We start from the raw sequence: 23,772 nt of genomic DNA, 5'->3' as shown, positions 1-23,772 counted from the left end.
TGCTTCTTCAAGGAGAAAAGCAAAGTGACACCCCACCACAGGTGTGGAGTGTCCAGCCAGGTGTGCTAGAGCTTTTTGCTCCAGATTCACTGCTGCCTTGCTGCCGTGTTTGGGCTCAGGTCCTTCCAGAGCCAAAGCACCACAGGAAAGGCTGAGTGAGGCGGCAGGATTTAGCCACTGGTTTGTAGGCTGCTGATGGCCGAGCTCTGAGCTGCCTCAGGCATGTCTATGGCCCCGTTGCTTCAGTATCTACCAGCCTGGTGTGGGGGCTGGTATCCAGAGGGGGAACTGAGGCACCGGGAGCTCTGCCCAGCAACACACAGAGTCTGCAGGAAAGCTGGGATTGAAACCTCGTCTTCCCAGGCTTCTGCCAGGGCTCGGTGCACTGAAGCATTCCTGAGCCTGCCCTGGCTGTGTGCAGCGCCAGCATGGAGCCAGGCTGGGATTCAGTCCTCTTGGCTTGCGGCACGTCTGAGGTGAGCCCTCCTGCACCGGAGGAGCACAGAGAGGTCTGTCAACAGCCGCGCATGGGTCAGCTAGTCCCACCCACCCCTGCATCAAGCAGGATAGGCTCCCGGGCTGCACACACCGCCCCATGCACTCGGTTACGTTTGCCTTGTGTGAAGGGAGGTGGGTGGGCGGCACGTTCGGGAGAGGGAGCATGTCAGAGCCACAGCAGAAGTAGGAGCAAAGCCAGGCTGGGCTGGACAGGAGGAGGATGGGAGGGTGGAGCGTGGGGAAGGCAACTCAGCGCTGTGGAGCTTTTCTTTTGGTGTGAGGAGAGAGCTGCATGTCTGCCCCTTGGGCGCCGCACACCAGCCTCTGCCCCTTGGGCGCTGCACACCTCCCCAGAATAGCAGCACTGTGTGGGGCTGAATCCCATGGAAATGCTGGGCAGGACTTTCTGGAGCAGTTCCTGGGGTGTGGAATCGCTGTTGTGTGTCCCCAGAGCTGTGGGCGCCTGCGGCTCTCGCTGAAAGTGTGAGCCCATGTCACTGAGCCCCCCAGAGCTCTTTAGTGATTGTTGAATGGCCCTGAAGGAGGAAGCCAGCGCCACTGCCCCACTGGGAGGCCCCACAGTGTCTCTAATGCATTTTCTATCTTCACTTCACATCCTGCAGAAGAATGCAGCTTCCTTGCAGCATAATGCTCAGGAACGTGCAGAGTGCTGCGCAGGGCACTTCAGCAACAATTCCCGAGGTTGGTAGATGGGCTTAAAGGAACACGATTAATTGTTAGACGTCTTACTTAGAGTCCCTGCCGTGGCCTTGCACAGCTGAGTACTGCTCAAGGCTTTTAACTTTCATGCTGTCCTCAGGAAGCATGAAGAACTTCTCAGGGATTTGTATTGTTCACGATAGATGCTTTGAACCTCAGCCTTAAGTAGTGACAAGTTACTGCATTAGGTTACCATGTTGCCTAGACCTTTAAACAATTTGTGCCTTTTAATAGCAACACCCAGTCTCTGGTCATTTGTTATGTGGTGCGAGCTGCAATGGCTTCTGCATCGTCTCCTGGCCCCCTCTTCCAAAGAGCATTTATCACAGTCAGTGGATTTTTATGGAGTGCTCCGATCATGCCAAAAGAAAACCTTATTTAATCATAAAGGCCTTTTCTTGTTGACGCTGCAGCTGGGGCACTAGCCAGGTCTTGGAATGTCTGTTACTGTGTTGTGTGAACAGGTTAGCAGCTTGCTTTTTAAAATGGAAAATATGTTCTCTCCAGCTAGAGCGTGTTAGGTCCTTGATAAAGTGCTTGATGTGAAAAGCATTGGCATTAAATAAGAAAACTCTCTGCTTAACTTTTAGAAGAACATGTATGGGATTGTGATCTCTGCAAGCAAGGCCTGACCAGGTGTGTTTTATGAATGGCCATCCATGAAGAGTCCTTTTGGTGTTAGTGGGCATTGCTTTGTCGCAGGTTTTATGGAGCGATCTCTCTGTGTGGCTCTAACCCCTGTATCCATAATGGGGACGTCCCTGAGCGAAGCCCCAGCCACCGAGGTTCACAGCTGAGTGACATGGGGAGAACAGTTTGATCCTGCAGCACAGCTGGGATTGAAACTACTGTTCAGCCCACCCGAGCGGTGCCATTGCCTTGCGGAGTCTGTGGCTGGTGAGGGACGCACATGCAGTTCAAACCCACAGAAAGGGAGGGTTGCATGAGTGCTGGGCCCCCCAACCCTGCCCGAAGCCTGTGCTCGAGGCCGGGAGTCAGGGAGTTAACATCTGCTTCAGGAGTGATGCTCCGCACACCAGGCCGTCTCCACCCACATGCCTGGGTGAGGGAAGGATGGACACTGTATTCTTTCATTTAAAAAGTAGCCAAAGCACCATCCCTGGAGACACAAGGCCTTTGTGTGAAGCCAGAGGCGCATTCTCTCGCTCCCTGCAGCCAAGAGTGCTTTTGTGAAAGATTCAGTACGGGCTGGGTGGGATTCTTGCCATACGGAGGAAAAGCAGCACTGATAAGAGTGCGAATGAAACAAGTTGACTTGCCCCAAAGCTAGGGGGCGAGAAGTGGGGAGCACAGTGTGCTGCTTGCGTTACACCACAGTCCCAGGTGGGTCTCTGCTTGCTGGGCACAATGTGACATCCGTACCACTTGGCACCTTGCAGCGCCATCTGGCTGAAGAGCTCCCAGGGTTGTATCCCGAGTGTTCGTGGTGCACTGGCGATGCGCTTGGGGCACTGCAGGCTCAGGGGAGCAGGCAGGCCCTGCAAGCCATGTTAGCCAGGCTGCATACAAAAGAGACACCCCTCTGTGGATTGCAGGTAGAATGCAGTCACTGTGCACTCTTACGGCGCTGCCCCATAGGGAGTGGCTAATCCCTATTGTGATAAACGGTCATTAAGCCTCGCAGCCTCTTGCGATGGGGAAAGCAGTATTACTAGATACTCTGCAATGCCCAAATGGGGAAACTGAGGCAAGCAGCGCTTATGTGGCTTGTCGCCTGCCGTGTAGCTTGTCAAGTTATGCTGCCAGCATTGAGAATAGAGCGCAGGAGCCTTGGCTGGAGTGGAGCATTTCACTGGACGTGTTGCTTACCAGTGTTAGCCTTTTCCTATTAGGTGACTGTCCACACCCAGGTCCCAGCTTCCAAGCCTGGCGCTGCGGATTGTCAAGGTCCCCTGGAGGGTTCTGATGAATGTGCCCAGCCAGCAGGAGGGCTGTGAAAAGCTCAAGAGTTTCTGTTCCCTGAGGGTGGGTGCAACGGGCAGAGGTGAATGTGGGTGATCATGTGCTCTACTTTGGCTTTGTGTCAGTGTCAGTCCCTGCCCAGGTCTGCCAGTGTAACCCACACACCTCTGCATGAGTAACTGTCCCATGGAGTGGTACCTAGACCACGTCACAGGAAAAGAATAAGTGTCCTCTACAGCCTAGGCTGAGTGCCAGCTGGCCTTTGTCTCAAGCTGTAGCAGTGCCTTTGCAGAGCAACCAAGGTCCTAGGTTGGAGCCCCCCTGCGGGCAGTTACACCAGCACTCCTTGGCTACGTCTACACGTGCCCCAAACTTCGAAATGGCCATGCAAATGGCCATTTCGAAGTTTACTAATGAAGCGCTGAAATGCATATTCAGCGCTTCATTAGCATGCGGGCGGCAGCGGCGCTTCGAAATTGACGAGCCTTGCCGCCGCGCGGCGCGTCCAGACGGGGCTCCTTTTCGAAAGGATGCCACCTTCTTCGAAGTCCCCTTATTCCCATGAGCTCATGGCCCTTTCGAAAAGGAGCCCCGTCTGGACGCGCCGCGCGGCGGCAAGGCTCGTCAATTTCGAAGCGCCGCTGCCGCCCGCATGCTAATGAAGCGCTGAATATGCATTTCAGCGCTTCATTAGTAAACTTCAAAATGGCCATTTGCATGGCCATTTCGAAGTTTGGGGCATGTGTAGACACAGCCCTTGCCAGGTGGTAAAATTCCCTCTCTGCAGATAGATGATGCAGCCTGAGCCCTTGATCCTTTTGCAGAGGAGGCCTGGGTGCCCCCAAAATCCCACAGGCCTCCTCTGCAAAGGGCCAGCTTTCACCAGGAGAGTGACCACAAAACAGGTGCATGGGGGGACCCCAGGCTAAATCCATGTCTGTGCATTGGCAACCAGCACGTCCATAGTGATACGCCACAGGGCATGCTGGGCTAGACCGCATGCACCAAATCAGACAGCACCCTGCTCCCTCCCCCAGTGACACATCAGGGGCTTTGCTATCTGCAATGAACTCCTGTGGCAGAGGGAAGTTTCTGCCTTTCTGGAGACACCCTCAGTCTCTGGGGAGACACAAAGGTGGGTTTTTAATTCTTTGGCTCTGCTTGTGCTCCATGGATGGGCTGTTCTGGAGAGACAGGAAGGCCATGGGCCACTAGCTGAATGCTGCTTCTCTCCACATACGCTCTCAGATGACCAGGTACAAACCTTGCCCCCGACGTGCATTAACCCAGCAGAATGTGGTGGTGTCACGGGTGAGGTTGTTGAAGTAAAGGGTTAGGAGGAATTATTCCCAGCCAAAGTAGGATGTGCCATCACAGTGCTTCCGCTTACCAAGCTGACCCAGCTGTGCGTGACTGACCAGCGTGGCCTGCTGGCAGATGGCCTCTTGTTGCGCTCTGCTGAATAAGTCGGGTTAGACTCAGTGGTGCAGCTCTCTGGTTTTCTTTGCAGCGAGGCCGTGCTGAGCCAGGGCCTTGCACTCTGCTGTTAATTGTCACTTCAGTGCATGGGGATCATAGTGACCAGACTGCTCTGGTTTTCCTAACTCTGCTGGGCCGAACTGCTGCCTTTTACTCTTAGCTCTCTGCACTCTGGGACAGCTCTTAATTCCTTCATCCTTCGAGGAAGAAGGAGCTCAGGTGACTGAACCAGCACTGCCACGTCACAGTCCAGCCCCCTGTCTGCTGGCCCAGCCTGCCTTTCTGTGCTGATTACTTGTGGCCTGACTTCTGACAGCTGCTGTTCACTTCTCCACTCGACTTGCTTTGCATTTCCTTCTTCCAGCTGGCAAATGTAAAAGACTTTCTGGTCCTTCAGTGTGTGTGCCATCCTGGGCCTCCACACCAGCCCACAAGCACACCCATAGGCCCCCATCTCCCCAGTGTGCACCATAACTCAGCACGGCTGGAAAGCTCAAAGGCGTATGTGTAATGGTGGGTGTGTAAGCGCAGACGCAGCTGAGGTGTGCGTTTGAAGCTATAGAAGTGCGCATGGGCTGCCTCAGTGCCGTTTCACCCTGTGCAGGGGGAGGTGGGAGAGGTGGTCTCTGTTAGCACCATTGTACACGATGTGTACGATGCGATCAGCGCAGTACTTACGGGAAGTTGACCGACTGCTCCGCTCTGCTTTGCTGGGGATCACTGGACACGCGTGGCCCTGATTCTGAATGGCGCACTCCTTTGGCACCATTGCGGCCGCAGGGTGAGCGCTGGGAAGCGCCCCAAGGCCCTCACCAAACCTGACGTTGATTCCCACAGGGGCTTTTGCAGCTGATGGTGTGAATTCCACCTGTCGCTGATGACAGGAACCAGGATGGGGTTTGGTCACGCTCCTGTGGCGATGCAGTAATGGGCACTGACGGGAAGGGCTGCAGGTGTGAGGGTAAGGGTATGTCAGAGAGCAGAGGGAACTCTGCTGCTGGCTTCTCGGCAGAAACACTGCGTGCGGGGTGTCGGGGGGGTGCCCTCGTTCCAAAACTATCCACTACTTCAACTGTTGACAGCTCTGCATCCAGGTCCAACCTTCCTCTGCGCAGCGTGTGGCCGGCGCTAGCTAGTGAGCAGACTTTAAAGGCTGTGTTTGCACCTGTGTTTCAGGTTGGCGATCAGATGAAACTGCTGCAGAACTGCTGGGGTGAGCTGCTGGTGTTTGACCACATCTACAGGCAGGTGCAACATGGGAAGGAGCACAGCCTGCTGCTTGTCACCGGCCAGGAGGTAACGTCCTTGTCTTCAGTGGACAAAGCTCTCAGTGGTTCAGCAGAAAACACCTTTCCACTTTAGCCTTTGTGATGCTCTGTGGTTCAACAGCATGAAAGGGTGGGGACTTGCAGTGAAGAGGGACCCGGCTGCATTGCTGCTGAGGATGGCGTGATGGACCCAGGAGTGAAATAGGCCAGGAGCACGTGCCCCTCATAGGCCTCAGGGGTTTGGGGTACTACCCAGAGCTGGACGATATGGGGACCACTTCCTACCTGATTTGCAATTGTGCTGCTGCGCCAGGCAGGGTCTCCTGCTTATGTCAGGCTTTGCAAACAGGCCATATTTCTGCAAAGGAGAACGTCCCCCACTTATTGTTTAGTCCCAGTCACCATTTTTGTTTCTACCCAGTGAAAGGAGAAACTCCAATGTCTCCTTGCCCAGTCAAAACCAGCATTTGCAGTCCAGAAGTAAAGCACGTGACAGGCACCATGTGCCGGCCAGCTGATCTCTTGGTATTACACCTGTTTCCTTGTCCTAGTTGTGGTCTGGTAGCATCTCTCTAGGATCAGAGGCAGCAAGAGATAAATACAGACATTGTTCTTGGGTGTGTTGTGGTCCAGGCACCAGCCCAGTCCTGGGCCCCACTGCCCTGGGGATCACACAGTCACGCAGTCAAGAGTCAGTCCCTGCCCCAAAGATCTCCCCCTTTCCAACTAGAGGAGCTATTTTAGCCTGATTTTACAGAGGGTCTCTGGGCACAGCAAGACAAAGGGACTTGCTCAGGGTCATTAGGAGGGAGAACAACCAGGAATTGACTCCAAGCCTCCCAATACCCTTTCCTAGCAGGCCTAACGGGTACGTCAAACCCCAAGAGAACTCTGTACTTGCCGGAGGAGAGAAGAATGTTGTTTGCTTCCCCCAGAGGACGCAGATACCCTGCTTGCCCAGTCCTCCATCCCTCCCTCTCTGCATCTCCCCCACCATGTAAATTATAATTCCCAACACCGAAACCTGCCACTGGCATGGGGGGATGAGTCCCCTGGAGCCAGCAGCTGGTGCTAAGCCCCTCAGTTGCCGGCCTGGCTGCTGCAGGAGTGTCTCTGGGGCTCAGTGGGCCCGAACCAGTCATCATTAACTGGCTGGGATCGTTTTCTTTGCAGCTGAGTATTTCTTTTTGAACTTCCTGCCCGTGGGGGTGAGGGCCGGGCTGTGAGGGCGAATCCCTGCTAGACATCAGGATCGCTTGTCACTACTCCCAAAATTACTGTACACCCAGAGTCCCTGACAAGTTCTCTGTGGTTAGAGACACGGGGGGTAGGGCTCAGTTTTGGGTGAACCTTGGACCAGTTCAAAGGTCCCATGGGAAGTTACTTCGATTCTTCACCCCAGAACCTCCCCCAGCCTTCTGACCCCCCGGCTCACCAGCCACACAGCCGCACACTCCGAACGAGTGAGCAGCGTTGCAAAATGATGGACAGGGTCAATGTGGCCTGGCCACAAAGCGGCTCTGCAGCCTTTGGGCCAACTGGTTTTGTAGGGCAGCCACTGGCAGCCCAGCACCTTTGCAGGGCTGCTGTGTGAGACCTGAGCCACTTGGGCTGCTTTGGTTTGAATGCTGGAGCTTGTTTGGAGGGGGGATTCCAGGATGGGAGCCCATGTGACCCAAGTCCCAGCTCCATCGTTTCAGCAGTCCCAGCAATGTAGAGCCCAAAGGCGGGAAAATGGGTGACTTTTGTCTTACTTTCCCTCTGGCGTAGGCCCTCCCGGCCCGCCCCCGGTGTGAACTGTGGCTGACCCAAGCAGATGCCTGCTGTTTGTTTTCCTGGGTTCCGGAATTGTTTTTGCACAAGGGGAGCAATAATGATCTGGAGATAGACCCAAGCCACCCCCAGTGCACAGGCGGCCGGCGCGTCCTGCCTTCCAGCCGCAGCCAGGGCAGAAGTCCCAGGTTTGGAGCAAGCCGTTTCTCACAATTAAAATCAACAGTCCCGTCTGTATTTACAGAGAGCGGGTGTGAGAACAGAGCGGCTCTGGTAGCAAGTAGGTGTTGCAGGGACCATGGGAACAGTGGTCTCCCAGCCTGCCCTGCCAGCTACTCCCTGGGCAGCTCGGCCATGGTGCTGCGCGGCTGCCTCTGTATCTGCCAGTGCAGACAAAGGACAAGGCAGAAGAGGGCTCTCTTCCCGGGGTGGTCTCAGGCCCTGCCCCCGGTTAGTCTCTCCCAGGCCTGTCTGTGTGCAGCATGGAGCCCCTGGGGGCTACAAGGGCTGTTTCCACCCTGACCGGGCGGTTCTGCTGCACTGTCCCCTCGTGTTGGAGGCACAGGCCAGCGCTGGCATTCTGCCCTCCTGGGAGTCAGGGACATCCATCGCCTGGGTGGGGTGGGGGCACTGAGAGCCATTTACATGCTGCAGAGCCGGGCGGTGTGCTGGACACCTCTTCAAGCCGGCCGCCCCCACTGCTGCCCGTTCCAGCCCCTCTGGCTGATGCGTGCCGCACGCTGCCCAGGAGCTGTAGGCTGGGTAGCCAGGGTGTCGTGTGGGCCCCTCCCTCCACTGTCATCCCCCGGGATAATCCAGCCAGACAGATGGGATGTTCTCAGTCCCTCCAAGCAGCTCCTGGCGGAGGTGGGGAGCACCGCGAGGCCGCCTGGCTGCAAGTACTGATACCTACGTCACTGCAGGGTGTTCATCCCCGGTGCAGAGGGCTAGCGTGGGGCCACGCCATGCCTGCAGTCCTGCCTGCACCCGCTGGGCCACGCCCAGGCCTTGCACTGCAGGGGGACTCTCGCCGAAGGCGCCTTTCCCAGTCCGGCTCCAGCCCCCGGGGGAGTTATCCATTTGCCTTCCCCAGGGCGAGGAGTAAGAGGGGGCATTTCAACGAGCAGCTCTGGCAGTCCCCAGAGGCGGGGGAGGGACACTGTGGGATCTGCTTCCCCCGCCCCCGCCGGGGGTGTACACTGTGCCCAGGCCCTCGCAGCATGTGACGCTCCCGGCCGCTGAGCCCCGCTCCCGTCCTGTGCTTTCAGGTGGACATGGCGACGATCACAGCTCAAGCAGGGTCCATCCTGAACAACCTGGTCCTGAGGGCACAGGAGCTGGTCCTGCACTTGCATTCGCTCCAGGTGGATAGACAAGAGTTTGTGTGTTTGAAGTTCCTGATACTCTTCAGTTTGGGTAAGTGCCCGCTGGGGCTGAGTGCTGCTGGCTGGGCTGGGCTGGGCTGGGCTGGGCGCAAAGCCAGCGGCTGGGCTCCCCTTGGTGTGAGCAGGGAGTGCTGCTCTGAGCGGTTACTTACCTGTGGCACAGAAGCACAGAGACCTGGCCCGATCCAGCCCCATTGTGCCAGGCCCACGGGGAAGAGTCAGTAAAAGACAGACCCCTGCCCTGAAGAGCCAAGGAGGGAGGCGTGGGGAGTACGGTTCTGCCCATTTCACAGCAGGGCAAATGTGACCCGGTTTTCAGCTGGCTGCCTTTCCAGTGCAGTGTGGCCCCTGGAAGCCTTTCACCCTCCGGGTGATCCCTCCAGTGACATGGGTTAACGTGACAGGCACACACATGCCTCCTTGTTGCAATCCTCCCTGAAAAGAGCCAGCGATCTTGGGCTGTGGTGGGACGGGTGCTAAGTAAGAGTTCTCTGCACCGGTACTTGGGAGCAGAGATTTGGGGGAGCTACACACAGGAGCAACGCAGGCAGCGGGGTGTGACATGTGAGCAAGACTTGAGAAGTCATTTGTCTGCTCTGCTCTGCACTGATTTAGCCTCAGCTGGAGAACTGTGTCCAGTTCTGGGCACCACATTTTAGGAAAGATGTGGGGAAACTGGAGAGGGTCCAGAGAAGAGCAACTAAAATGGTGAAAGGTCTGGAAAAGCTGAGCTCTGAGGGAAGACGAAAGAACTGGGCTTGTTTAGTTTGGAAAAGAAAAGCCTGAGAGGGGACAGACAGCAGCTTTCAAGTACCTAAAAGGGTGTTACGAGGAGGAGGGAGGAAAATCATTCTTCTTAGCCTCTGATAATAGGACAAGAAGCAACGGGCTTACCTTGCAGCAAGTGAGGTTTAGTTTGGACATTAGGAAAAATGTCTTGCCTGCCAGAGTGGTTAAGCACTGGAATAAATTGCCAGGGGAGGTTGTGGAATCATCATCCCTGGAGCTGTTTGAGAGCTGGTTAGACAAACACCTGTCAAGGGTGGTCCGGATGGTACTTGGTCCTGCGGTGGGGGCAGGGGCCTGGGATCAATGACCTCTCCAGGTTCCTTCCCGTCCTAGTGTTCTGTAATTCTGAGGGATCTAATCTTCCCCAGCAGAGGATCTCAGCTTGGTGAAACAGCCCGCCCCAGCCCCCACCTGGCTATCTGCACTGCGCCAGGAGTGTGCATCTCAGGGCAGGTAGACGGACGTGGACTAGCACTCCTTGTAGGAAGGAGCTGACCCCAAGCCTGTCAAACCCGTGGCCAGCCCAAGCCACTGCCTGGGCCACCTCCACTACACTAGTGCTCAGCAGAGCTGGCGCGTCTGTCTCCCTGCACAGAGCTGCTCTGTGCCACATGCTGTGGAGGTGACTTGGTGGACTAGAAGGTCTCCATGCCACTTAGGCGCCCCAGGTCAGGAGAGACGCGCAGCTGGGGCCTGCTGCTCCTGCCGTATGCTGGAGCTAGGTGGTGGAAGCCTGTTTTCTAGAGCCATGAGCCCCCTCTGCTCCTCCTGGCATGTGCCCTGGGATTAAGAGCTGCTTTGGGGTGAGCTGCTTGGAGCAATTCCCTGGCTCCTGTTCACTTCTGAGCGTTCAGAGTCAGAAGCAGTGAAGTCCTGGAGGCTGGCGGAGACCAGCTGTCTGGGCATCATCCCCATGAGGGCTGAGATCTGCCAGGGTCTCTGCTGGGCCAGCGGGTGCTAGCGGGCACTTGACTATGGCCTGCCAGAGCCTGCACTGTGCTGCCTCCAGGCACTCTCTAAAGTGCAGCTCGAGGTGTTGGCCAGGGCTCCCGCTCAGGGGTGCGCTTGTGCAAACGCTCAGGAGAGATGCCAGTGCTGCCCGGCGGGTTAGCAGAGCGCCCATCACGGGTGTTTTGTTTCTTCTGAGGGTGCACATTTGACAGGCCTTTGTGCACGTAAAAAATCTACTCCACACATGGATGGAAAACATACAAGGGAACATGGATGTTGACTGAGCACCGGTGTGACAGGGCCCAGGGCGCTCAGAGGTGGATAGGTGTGATGCCGCCAGAGGCCATGGTGATGGGCACAGAGGTGAAGGAGAGGATGCCACAGGGGAGGGATGGCGCCATGCTGGGAGCCAAGCGATACGTCCTTGTTTGAGAGGGTCTGCGGTAGCAGCCAGAGGTGTGCAGTGGATGAGCCTTTCCTGTGGTGCTGTCTGTCGCGGGGGCTCCTGCTCACACCTCTGGCTTTCGCTGCACAAAGAGCCACTGGCTTCTCTGGCCCACAGCACTGGCTCCTGAGGGGGAGGATGGGACAAAATGGGTCTGTGGGCAGTGCTGCTTCCCGCTGGCTCCTGCAGGCTGCTCAGCAGGCGACGGGGTGGGCTAATGGGGGCACTACAGATTGGAGCAGCAGCACAGAACCTGGGTCACAGTGTCCTTTTGCCTAGCTACCCAAGAGCCTGCTGGGTGCAGCTTGTGTGGGGCACATCCCCACTGTACTCTGCCCCCTTCAAAGCCTCTCCCAGGTGGCAGCAGCTGAAGGGCAGCTCTGGCCAGCCCTAGGCTGAGCTGCCCCCAGCAATGACGTAGCCTGCCATTATCTGCAGTCTGTGGGAGGGGAGAGTGGTGATTATGATGTAGAGTCTACAGGGAGCGCCAGAGACAAATATGCTGAAAATAAACCTGCTGAGCTGGCAACGGCCAAAGCACCCAAAGCAAACTGGGCCAAACCCTTTGTCAGGTGGCTTATCACCAGACCCCCAACGGGCAGGAACGCTCATCAAAGGCACCCCTCTTTGTGCCTCTGCCTGCGGTCCTGGGCTTATTTGCAGCATCGTGGGTTCCCAGGGGCTCACCCCACTTTGTCTTTTGCAGGGCTTAGTGCTGTTCAGGGCATCGCACACCCCAAGGGACATGTGATCATGCACCGCCTGCGCTGAACAGCAGCCAGGCAGATAGCCGCAGCAGCATGGGGGCAGGGAATTGTGGTATGAGTTAGTTAGGGACTGGGGACTGGTTCGGCTCTGCCCAGTGCCCCTCTCACCAGCTGGAGCCTCTGTGCTATTTATTTGGGTTGCAGTCTCCACTAGGCACCCCAGGCAGGGCTCAGGCCTCATTGCGCTAGGAGCTGTATACAGGCATCTGCTACCTAGATAGTCCCTGCAGTATGAAATGAAAGGTAGCAGAGGGGCTCAGCACAGAGGTGAAAAACATGGCAACAATCTGTTGGGTACAGCCTGTGTGACAAGCGGCTGCCGCAGTGCAGCGGAGGTGAGGTCAAAGGGAGACAGTTGGATGGGGATAAGGAGCTGGCTTTGCGGACTAGAGTTATTCACAGTTCTCCCTGCCTGGCTTAGGCATGTGAGTGACTTTACGCGTGGAAGCAAGACCATGCATTTCAATGGGGCTCTGCATGGCAGCAAAGAATAGTCACAAGTGGAAATGTTGTCGTGTTGTACAGCAGAGCTGCTGGGTGAAGGAGGCTGGGCCATGCCCCAGCTCTAGTGAATACAGCAGCCCAGAAGGGGCGCCCTTCCGAGAGTACCTGGGGAGCTAGGGGGAGCCCGAGAAGATATTATCACAGCCATGCCTGTGGCGGCTCCTTGCCCCATCCCGGAAGGTGCTGAGCAGGCCCGGTGACCAGCTGAGTCGGCTGCCCCTCCGCCTCCCTTGGCTTGCAGCTCAGCAGCGAATTTTTTAAAGTCAAAATATTTTTCTTTCACTCAGAGCATTTCCCAGGATGTCCGTTTCTCCCCCGGCTGATCACATCCTGGCGTGAGGAGAGAGCCGGGCCGCACGCAGCGGCTGGGGCAGGCTTGTTCCCCACCTCGCAGAAAACGGGCCTGTTTTGGTGGCCAGCCCTCTACGGCGGGCAGCAAAACACGCTGGCTGATAGGGCCTGTACAAAACAGCTGTGTTGACAGAGCCTCGCGCAGGGCCTGGCCCTATCTGGCTGGATGTGCGTCAGAGGAATGCAAGGCAGGGAAGTGCTGGTTTCTCATGATACAGCCACCGTCCTGGAGCCTACAGTAGAAGTAACCCAGCCTAACTCACATATTTACTTCTCACCTAGACAAAATATCCCCAGCAGCCACTGGCTGCATGGGGCAGGGCTGGGAGAAGTCACTCTCTGCTTTGCCCAGCATTTTCTGGGGGCCTGGCCACAGCCCTTGCCTGCCCTTTGGCTGGTGTGTGGGCCTCCCCATCCCTCTTTCGAGGCCCAGCCATCAAGCAGTTACTAGAGCAGCGGGCACTTACAGGAGCCAGCCCTGCTGCAGGGCTGCTGGTGACCCTGCAGGTGTCTGACAATGGCCTTGCTATGCCGGTTCCCCAGGCAGAGGGAGCAGCTGAGCACCTGCCTGGCTGTTGTGCCTCCTGGCACTTACACTCCCACTCGCCGCAGAGCCGTGAGTTCTCGAATGCCCAGTCTGTTGTGGCTGGACTAGTTACCCCTCTGGTAGTTGCCAGCTCTTGTGTTTTGATCACAAGCCTCACAAGAGGTGGCGTTTCTTAAAGCTCCGGCTCCAGGAGCCAAGTGAGTGCTTATGGGAACGTCTCAGCTCCTAGTGCTCAGCGCTATGGAGAAGAGCTTAAAGCCAGGGCCTGGCTGCACTTTAAAGCCTCTACAGCCAGAAAGAAAATAAAAAGACCTTCCACATATACTAGTTCTTTAAAAAACAGTTGTGATTTTTGAAGCTCATCTCTTAATTGTGGGGACCCCACCAAAGGTACCTGTGAGCTAAGCACACGGGCAGCCCCCCAAGAGCGACTCAGGTGCTGCCCAGCTGATCAGCAGCGTGCCCACAGCTGGCAGCCTGTGTTTGTACTGGTGGTGCACTTCCTCACACCTTGGTGCACAGAACAACATTTATTCTGCCTGCGGGTATTAAAAAAATGGAGGGCGCATTGACCCCGGCCGTGATCTTTGCACGCTCAGGATTGGCAATATTGGAATGCCTTGTGGCAGAAGGTGTGCGCTGTGCACCATTAATTTTCATGACACCTTGCACACATTCCCAATCTATTGGAGTTAGGCCCTCACCACCAGTGCCATTTCCAAGCTGTCTCAGAGGCCCTTTGGAAATCAGCCCTAGCATTTATAGCCCATGTGTGATGTTACCTTGGAGGACTGGGTCATGTCCCTGGTGCTTGCAGGACTTAATGCCATGCACAGTTCTCCAGCTGTGCATTTAACACGAGCAAATTCCCATGTCTGCAAGGTATCATGGGCAGCTTTTTGGTGCACAGTGCCTGAGGGCTGATCCAGTTAGGGACTTGAGCTGTGCGTATTTAAAAGGTCTGTTTGCTTTGCCCATCAACTAATTTTACTCAGCGCGAGACATGACAGAGGATGAGCCACAATACCCCATAAAGCCATGTTTCATCTGCAGTCAGAGACAATGGGCTCACTTTTGTCCTGGGCAACTCCACTGGTGTGTGTGCTGGGCAGGAGGGTGCACCTGAGGGTTGCCTGGATGTAACTGATAGTGAAAAGTGTACGATTAGCTGTAGCAAGAGGAAGACCGCTTTAGAGATCAGTGAGCATGACACAAGCAGGGCTAATTGGTACCACTCCTGCGTTCTGGCCTGAGTCATGGGGATTTGTGAAACCTGATAAAAATTAGAGAATTCTTTTTTAACATCTGGGTGTTTCGTATTTAACTGGGCTGTTGAGCGGGCCACACCCCTGCACATACGGCTGATTTACACTGGGTCCGGTGTGTCCCATCTTGGTGTGGCTGGGCTCTGCTCGTGAACGGCCCGTGGTCAGACACATAGTCCCAGATCCCGCAGGGGAGGGATGGGAGGCATGAGGCAGCTTCCCTGCTTCTGAGTGGCTGTGTGTGATGCAGGCCTGAGCCCAAAGCCAATGAGAAGGAGCCGCTCCTGGCCCCAAGAGCCCGTTGGTAACCTTCTCTGTCCATTGTTTCCTTTGGAAAAGGCTGTTTTAAAGTACAAGAACATTAAATATGATAATCTGCTGTTTAAACAGTGATAAGGGAGTGACCCAAACAGAGCCCAGCTTGGAAAATAAAAGGGCTGGTGGCTGGGGATAGCAGAGCCAGTGGGAGCTGGGATAGGCTTTTGGGGGAGACCCCAATCTTCCTCCCACCTCAGTGGGAGCAGATGTTGTGGTGGTATAGCCCTGGGTCCACCTTACTACATGGGTTGTGCCCATAGCAGATTCCCGACAGGAGCATCCTCACACCTTATCTTGGAGGGTAGCAGTACCTGGCAGAGCACTGGTACGTTGCATCTGATGAAACGGGTCTTTGCCCAAGAAAGCTTATGCTCCAACATACCTGTTAGGTGCCACGGGACTTCTCGTTGTTTTTGCGGACACAGACTAACACGGTGACCCACCCCCCTGGTACCTCTCAGGGCAGTTTCCCATCTTCCAACACAGGCCAGTGCCAGGAGCTTCAGAGAGACTAAATCAAACCACCCAATTATCAGGTGATCCAACCCGTCTTCCAGTCTCAGCTTCTTGCAGTCAACAGTCTAGGGACACTGACCTGCTTGGCCAGCAGCCATTGGTGGACGTGGGCCTAGCCTCCAGGAACTCAACTTATTCTTTTGTTTAACTCTTCTGTAGGCTTGGCATTCACCATGTACCCTGGCAACATCTTCCACAGGTTGTCTGCGCATTGTGTATGAAGGAATACTTCTTTTCCAATCTGCTGCCTATGAATTTCACTGGGCGACCCCTAATTCTTGTGTCATGGGAAGGGGTAAACAACACTTCCCTATTCACTTTCTCCATGGCATTAGTGATTTTATAGACCTCGTGGATACTGCCCCCACACCACCTTAGTTGTCCATTTTCTCAACTGAACAGTCCTAGTCTTTTTAATGGCTCCTCAGAAGGAAGCTCTCCTCTGTCCTTAACCATTCTTGTTGCCCCTCTCTGCACCAGTTCCAATGCCAATGTATCTCTTTGGAGAGGGGCTGATGAGAAGTGTACGCACTATTTGAGGTGTGGGCAGACCATGGATTTATATAGTGGCATTAGGCTATTTTCTGGTATATTCTCCTATCCCTTTCCTAATTGTTCCTAACATTCTGTTAGCGTTTTTGACTGCCGCTGCATGCTGAGCAGATGTTTTCGGAGAACTCTGCAAGATGACTCTGAGATCTCTTTCTTGAGTGGTAATAGCTAATTTAGACCCCATCATTTTGTGTGTATAATTTGCCCTTCGCAGGCTCAGCTGTAGAGACCAGGATTGCATATTATGTGAAGGATGTAATTGCCTTTAACAAGAGAATTTCCACATTTACCACTCTGCCACAGCACAATCAAAGCCAGCACCACAGACACAAGAGGCTGCCATTTGAGTTCTAAATAGATTTCTCTCCTGAGCAGGTAAAGAGGTTTAATTAAAATTAGGGCTTCTCAAAATAGCAATATTTATGAGGACAGCACAGGTTAGCTTTGTTGTACAGAAGGGCTTAATAGAGCCTTAATGGATTGACCTATCATTCGATTTCATGACTTACGTTCATGAAGCAGCAACTCGCGGGGAGGGGAGGAAGAGAGGCTTTTATAGCCCACATTCCCTTAAGCGTTTGCAATTTATCAGCAGCTTCTCCCAAACAAAAGGAGCTGTGAATAGGAAGAACACTTGAGGGCATAGAAATAATCCCAGGCATATCTGTATGTGTGATGGGCTGCTTTGTCACAGGACAGAGTCTTTGCAACCGCTGCAGTGTCTCTAAATGAAGTGAGTCAATGTTATTTGGACAACATTCTTTATTCATTGCAGGAATGAAAAGATTATTCAAATATTCAATTAACCAGTGAATAGGGTCTTTCTGAGAACCAGGTGAGTTCATCAAGTAGAACTAGCTATTGTTGAGCCAACTCAGGGGATAGGTTTGACATTTATCAATATAACTACTTTTTTAAAAAAAAAAAATGACACTCACAATAACCTCATGCAGATAAAGAGGTTCCCTAGACACATGTTCTAATGTAAGAGACAGGCGCGCTCGGAACAAATGTGCCATGGGAGCGAAGAAGGAATTCTGAGCTGATCAAGGCTGAGGTGTGCAGGAGCGCAGGTGACCGGGCTGCACAGTACAAAGCAACAGGTCGAGAACTGGGAGATGAAAAGGTCCTTCATTAGATCATCACCTCTTCCAGCCCTTGGCCAGTTCAGGATTGTTCCCCAGGGCATAGGCCTGTGGGCTTCATTCATCTGCGCTGAGCAGTGGGGCTTCTGTCCTGCCACTGCCCTTACAGGCCTGCTCCAGAGCCTACTAGGGCTCCATGACAGAGACTTACCAAAAACAGGTTGCCACTCTTCAGTTTGGGCCCCAGTTCTGCAAAGCACGCGAACACCTGCTGACCTTTGAGCCTTAAGCACCTGCTTGGCTGCTTTGATGAACTGGGGCCAAATGTCAGTTACCTACTGAGGCTGGGTTCCCTGTCTCCAGACGGTGTAGAGGTATTTACTGACGTTTAAACCTTCCCAATGGCCTGTGGGAGCTGTGGCCATTGCAAGGTGGAGCAGCCTGGGACACTGCTCTGCTGGGGGTCCACCGGCCAATTTTAACTCCAGGTAATGGCTCGTAGCAAACCCAGCTGGGAACACGGGTGCAGTGATCATGGGTGAGACGCTGTATCAAGTGTGAGCTCAGGGGTTCCCCTGTGCCCTACCCCCTTCTGACAACAAACATTACTACATGGCCCCAGGATCGGGGACCAGAGCCTGGGCCTGCCCAAGCCCTGCCGCCCAGGTTGGTCAGCCAAAGCTCCAAGGGTTTCAGCTCCACGTGGGGGTCTGTAACTGAGCCCTGGCCCCTTAGCACTGACAGCTCAGGAGTTGGCCCTGGGACCCCATTTACTAATGCCAGCCCTGGCGAGCCCATGAAAACAGAGTCCTGGCCAGCATTCCCTGTAAGCTGTGCGCTTGTACAGCCGCCTGGAACAGATTCGAATGCCGCCCAGACAATTAGCACAGAACCTCCCGCGGTTGTTTCTACTAGTGATGCACATGCAGACCCACCACTGTGGGTCCGACCCAGGGGGTTGAGAACCGCTGGGTGGCTACATCGTACCTGTTGCGCTCCTGTCCCTCGCAGAGGGGCCAGTCCCAGGGACCCTCACTCAAATAGGCATCCGCACAAAGAGCCCCTGGGCCTGGCTCTCCATCCCTTCTAGTAATAGCATCCAGTGACTCCATGAGCTCATTCTCAAAAAGCCTTGGGGTGCTTATCCGGCTGGCCTGCTGAGCTGGATATATTTAACTTTTCCGAGTACTCCCTGACCTGCCCCTTATCAGCCACTGTCTACTCAGACTTTGTTTTATTTTGCTTGTTGGAGGCAGAGTCCAGGAGGAAGCTCAGTAGCTTGTTCACCTCAGAATGACACCCTGGTGAATTGTGCTTCTCTCCCCACGTCCCAAGGGGCTTTGTCTCCCATCACCACGTCTCATCTCCCTTAATCCCTGTGGGTGGAACAGTCCCTTATTCTGCTTCTCTGCCAAGTTCAGCCTTGGTGTAAAACCCTGCTGCCATCCGGAGGATGAGCTCAGGTGCAATTCATGCCCTAATCTTTGCCCTGCGTAGTGTTGTTCAGTCCGTTCCTTGATCAGTTTCCCCTACGGCGTCCTTTGTGTTACGGACGTTGGAGGTGATCTCTCGTGAGGGCACTTAGCTCCCTGCCAGGGAATGGCTGAGTCTGTATCAGACTAAGATCTAATAGTGTCTGTACTGCGCTGGGGGAGCCCTCTGGGCCCAGACACTCCAAAGCCCATGTACCAAACCGGGACCCAATTCTGCCGCTTCACAGTATTCAGGTTTGAGCTGCAGTGTCTGATCTGAACTTGAACCTGTGTGGGTTGGCCGGTTGTTGAGGCCCATCCGTCTCCTGGTTACTTGCACATGGCAGACCTAACGTATCCGCTGGCGTGGCTGCAGTCCACCAAGGGCAGCTGATCCTCTTCAGTCCATCGGCCAAACACATTTCTCACCTGATCGCCTGTAAGCAGGTCCAAGGTCTGAGCACTGGGTAATTCCTGAGTAGTCTAAGAACGTGGAGTTTGTCTAGTGCCGTTTTACCAGCGCCTTTGCAGCCCGGATGCTGCATGGATTTGCAAAGAGGGAAAAGACGAAATTAGCTGAACACAAATGGCAAACTCCAACAGTCTGTATTTTCAAGGGCTGTGATAGCAGCCTGCTGCCCGCAGGGAAGAGTTCTAGTAAAACACCTTATAGGACAGCCCTGGGCTGGCTGGAAGGACTAAGGCCACGGCTAAGCTGCCCCTTTGTTGCTCAGGGGTGTGAAAAAGCACCCCCTTGAGGGACAGAAGTTTTGCCGGAGTAGGTGGTAGTGGGCACAGCATGCAGGGAGGGCGTCTCTTGCCAGCTCCCACTGTTCAGTGAGGCCGTTTTATTAGGGTGATGGGACAGCTGTCTCCAATCGGCAGAACATGGCCGTGTGAGCACTCTGACAGCATCGCTCACGCACGGTGCTGATGAGCGTAGCCTCGGCCGTGCTATGGGAGTGCAGGCCAGGGCGTTGAGCTGCACGCCTCGCTGAGCTCGAGACAGCCCACCCCTTCCCGCAGAGCCAACTGTAGCAGTTGCCTGATGACAGGTGGGCAGCTCACTTGGGTTTTGTCAGCGTGCCACTAGTTGGTGGGCAGGCGCTTGGCCTCATGCCCCGGATGGTGGTCCTGGCCTCAGCACGTGCTCACCAGGCTCCCCACAGCTGGGCCTGACTGGTGCAGGATGGCCCAGTGCAGGAGAGCACGGCTGAGCGTGAAGCAGAGGGGTCTCTGGCGGCTGGTCCGTACCTGAGTGAACGGGGAACGGTGAAGGGACTGAATGAAGTCAGTGTGTGTTTGTGTTTCTCCCCTCGTGTGCAGAGATGAGTGTGTGACATATTGTCTACCAGGTGTGGTTAGCAGGGCAGTGGCCTGGGCTGGTTGCTGTCAAACCCACGGAGAGGTTTGCAGCTGATGGGCCAGTCTGCAGCAGCTCATGCGGCTGAGTGTGCGAGGTGCTGTCTCTCCAGCGTGAGGTGGTGGCTCTGCACCAGAGCGTGCTCTCCTTGCCTGCCAGTACGGCTGGTTCAAGGCAACAGCGGTGTCACCGGAGAATTGTTTAGACACTGGCGAGGCACAAAGGCTCAGGGTTACTATGTCTGCTGAGCTCTGTTGTCACGTCGAGCACACCAGGGGTTAGCAGGGAATTAAGCCGATCTTTTCATAGCCGTTCGGAAGTGGCCACGCGCCCAGGTCCAAGGCCTGCAAGGCTGGTGGTGGTGGCGTGAGATGGAGGTGGGCACAGCAGACGTTAACCCATTCAGCAGCGCTGGACGTTGCAGAGTCCCTGTTGCCTGGAGCCTGGCTGTACCCCGGGGCTCTGCAGTGTCCGCCACATCTCTGCTCATAGGAAGGAGGCAGGAAAAGGCCCATAAGGTCACCTGGCTGCTCCCCTTTGTGCTAACAAGGGGCAGGTTCCTGGGCGGGTTTTTCCCATCCCTTAGAACAGGAGCAATTTCATTTTCTAGATCTGCAGCCTCCGTGCTCCTGGTCCCCGAGTCTGTGGCTCTCAGAACTTCCTCTCTCTCTCTCACTCCCCCCCCACCCCCAACACACACACCCCTCCTCTCTCTCAGTTACCCCGGTCTGCCCATTAAGCTGAATGGTTTCACCGTCAGTGGCTCACATTCTCCCTGCTTTGGACTAGGCTATCCTGCCCTGCTGGGACGTGCCTGTTTTCATGGTTCGGTGCCCCCCTCCTCCTCCTCTGCACACTCTCCTTTCACGCCAGGGCCTGCTGGGTCAGTGAACAGCAAACCCTGGCCCAGGGCAGGTCCTGTGTGGCAGTGTGAGTCGCTTCCCTCCATCACAAAGTGCTTCAGCAGGGGAAAGAACAGGCATAAAAGCAGCCGAGCCAGTCCCGCTTCGGTTCTCTTTGAATGGGCTCTTTGATGAACATTTGCCATCCTGTTCTGTTCCCTGGCGTGTGGCCAGCATGCACTCCCACTCCCCCCCCAATAGTGCCTGTGGGCTGGGCCATAAGAATCATAGAACAATAGAGCTGGAAGAGACCTAAAAAAGCCATCAAGTCCAGCCCCCTGCCCTAGGCAGGACTAAACCCATCAGATCAGCCCAGCCAGGGCTTTGTCAAGGCGAGACTTAAACACCTCCAGGGATGGAGACTCCTCTGCTTCCCTGGATAGACCATTCCAATGCCCCACCACCCTCCTAGGGAAAAAGTTTTTCTTAATGTTCAACCTGGACCTTCCCAACAGCAACCAAAGCTCTTCCTGGAATGCCTCCTCTACAGCCTCACCTGCAGGGTTTGATGGGAGCTTGTAGTGCAGAGGGGCTTTATTTCCCACCTGCAGGGTTTGATGGGAGCTTGCAGTGCAGAGGGGCTTTATTTCCCACCTGCAGGGTTTGATGGGAGCTTGCAGTGCAGAGGGGCTTTATTTCCCACCTGCAGGGTTTGATGGGAGCTTGCAGTGCAGAGGGGCTTTATTTCCCACCTGCAGGGTTTGGTGGGAGCTTGCAGTGCAGTGGGGCTTTATTTCCCACCTGCAGGGTTTGATGGGAGCTTGCAGTGCAGAGGGGCTTTATTTCCCACCTGCAGGGTTTGATGGGAGCTTGCAGTGCAGAGGGGCTTTATTTCCCACCTGCAGGGTTTGGTGGGAGCTTGCAGTGCAGTGGGGCTTTATTTCCCACCTGCAGGGCCGTTAGGGTTTGGAAGTCTCTGCCTCAGAAGTGCTCTGCCTCACACCTTGGGGCCTGAGCAGTTCTGGACCAGAGCTTTTGCAGGACCTGAGGAGGTCAGTGCCCCCCGCTGGCCTCTGGCCCTGCTCCCAGGCTTGCCTCCCAACTGTGGGCCCTCTCCAACCCATCAGCCCCCAAAACTTCCCTGCCACCACCCACAGCTCCCCAGTCCTGGACGTGGCTTGTGGTCTTCACCACCAGCTTCCTGGCTCACTAGCCACAGGCTGCCAGCTTCCCCGTTGTGGGCCTTGGGCTCCCCGGTTCTGGCTGTCACGTCCCAGCCCCAGCCATGGTTACCCAGCCCCAGTGCCCTTGCTGGACCACAGACATTACTGGCCCAGAGAGTGCCAGACTTCAGAGGTGCAACCTATAGTGGATTCAACCAGCTTCCGTTAGAGCAGCCAGCAGGGATCAGCTGAGGTGGTGTCCCACAGTCACCATCCCACCATTGCCAGGGTGGTGATTCTGGGCAGAGCAGAAGGGTGCAAGGATCGCTGGTCTTCAGGCCCTGCCATGCTGCGCTTTTCCGTGCGAGAAGCAGCCACGCTCAGGTGACCTCATTTCCCCTTACTTTAGAGTGAGAAAAACACCACTAATGGGCAACTTCCTGCAGCACCCACAAGGCACAGGCATCTCCCTTGGAGGGCGTGCCACGCCCCCAGCCATGGGACTCGTTCCTGTCACTTGTCGGGGAGCATTGTGCCTCCCGATGGCTTATGGCTTGTACCTCTCCACCACGAGGCGCAGTGGCTCCCTTGGAAGGCGTGCCACGCCCCCAGCCATGGGACTCGTTCCTGTCACTTGTCGGGGAGCATTGTGCCTCCCGATGGCTTATGGCTTGTACCTCTCCACCACGAGGCGCAGTGGCTCCCTTGGAAGGCGTGCTGCCCCCCAGGCCTGGGAGTTCTTTGTGACGCACGGCGGGGAGCATTGTGCCTCCCTCCCGATGGCCTGGGCCGGTTCACCAGGCACTGCTTCCTGTTTCCCTGTTGCAGATGTGAAGTGTTTGGAAAACCACAGCCTGGCGAAGGACGCTCAGGAGAAAGCCAACGCCGCACTGCTGGAGTACACTGTCTGCCACTACCCGCACTGCGCGGACAAGTTCCGTCAGCTGCTGCTGCGGCTGGCTGAGATCCACTCCCTCAGCGTGCAGGCCGAGGAGTACCTCTACCACAAGCACCTGAGTGGGGAAGTGCCCTGCAACAACCTGCTCATTGAAATGCTGCACGCCAAGCGGACTTGAGCGTGGCACGTCCTGCCCAAAGACTCGCGACAGCGCTTCTTGGGGACGGTTCCTGCCGGAGGCCGCCAGGAGGCTGAAGGCAGCTGAGAGGGCTGGCCTAGCAGCACGGCCGGGCCATCGCTGCCTCACCCGGTGATGCTGTTTATCCATTACTGTTGGGCGGTTCAGATGATCTATTTTAATAGACAGTACCTATGGTTTAACCGCTCTAAGACAAACACGAGCTGTTCTCTGCGGACCGCCCTGTGGGGGGCATTGGGCTTCCCCTTTCTACATAGCCCAGTTTGGCTTGCCATAAATGCAAGGGTGTGGCGGATTAAACCTTAGAAATGGCTTTTCACTTATTTATGGTCCTTTGGACTTGTTTTCCCCAGCAGCTCTCTGCTGTGACCTGGCCCTGGCCCCCAAGGTAGCTCAGGGCCCATTTGCAAAGGAAGAAGATAAAGGTCGTGGCACCCTGCTGGTTTGCCCTTCTGAGAGGCCAGGGCTGCTCCCACTGATGCTCAGTGGCTGGTCTCACCTCCTGGAGGTGAAGCCTGTTGAGGGCAAGTGGAGGGGCTGCGGGGCTGGGCAGGGCGCTTGCCTTGTGGAAGAGTTTGCAAAACAGTGATGCTGGAGCATGGACGTGGACTGGGGAAATGTGACCCCTTATGTGCATGGCTCCAGCCATTAGCTCCTGCTCCTGTCCTGTGTCCCAGGGAGTGTGGGGGGGTTGTGCCC

General features: G+C 55.5%; 1 protein-coding gene across 1 annotated transcript in view; it reads left to right on the top strand.

Moving 5' to 3' along the window:
- Positions 1–23,516, top strand: part of NR5A1 (nuclear receptor subfamily 5 group A member 1) — a 55,266-nt gene extending 31,750 nt beyond the window's left edge. The window contains exons 5-7 of the mRNA XM_075015338.1: positions 5,797–5,916; positions 8,930–9,077; positions 22,805–23,516. Coding sequence (XP_074871439.1) covers positions 5,797–5,916; positions 8,930–9,077; positions 22,805–23,052 — 516 coding nt within the window. The 3' untranslated portion in view covers positions 23,053–23,516. The remainder of the gene's footprint in view (positions 1–5,796; positions 5,917–8,929; positions 9,078–22,804) is intronic.
- Positions 23,517–23,772: the final 256 nt, after the last annotated feature.

Source organism: Carettochelys insculpta, chromosome 21 (assembly GCF_033958435.1).
Source record: "Carettochelys insculpta isolate YL-2023 chromosome 21, ASM3395843v1, whole genome shotgun sequence".
In the NCBI taxonomy this organism is placed as follows: domain Eukaryota; kingdom Metazoa; phylum Chordata; order Testudines; family Carettochelyidae; genus Carettochelys; species Carettochelys insculpta.
Note: the sequence above shows the minus strand (reverse complement) of the source record. Positions and strands in the feature narration are given on the sequence as shown.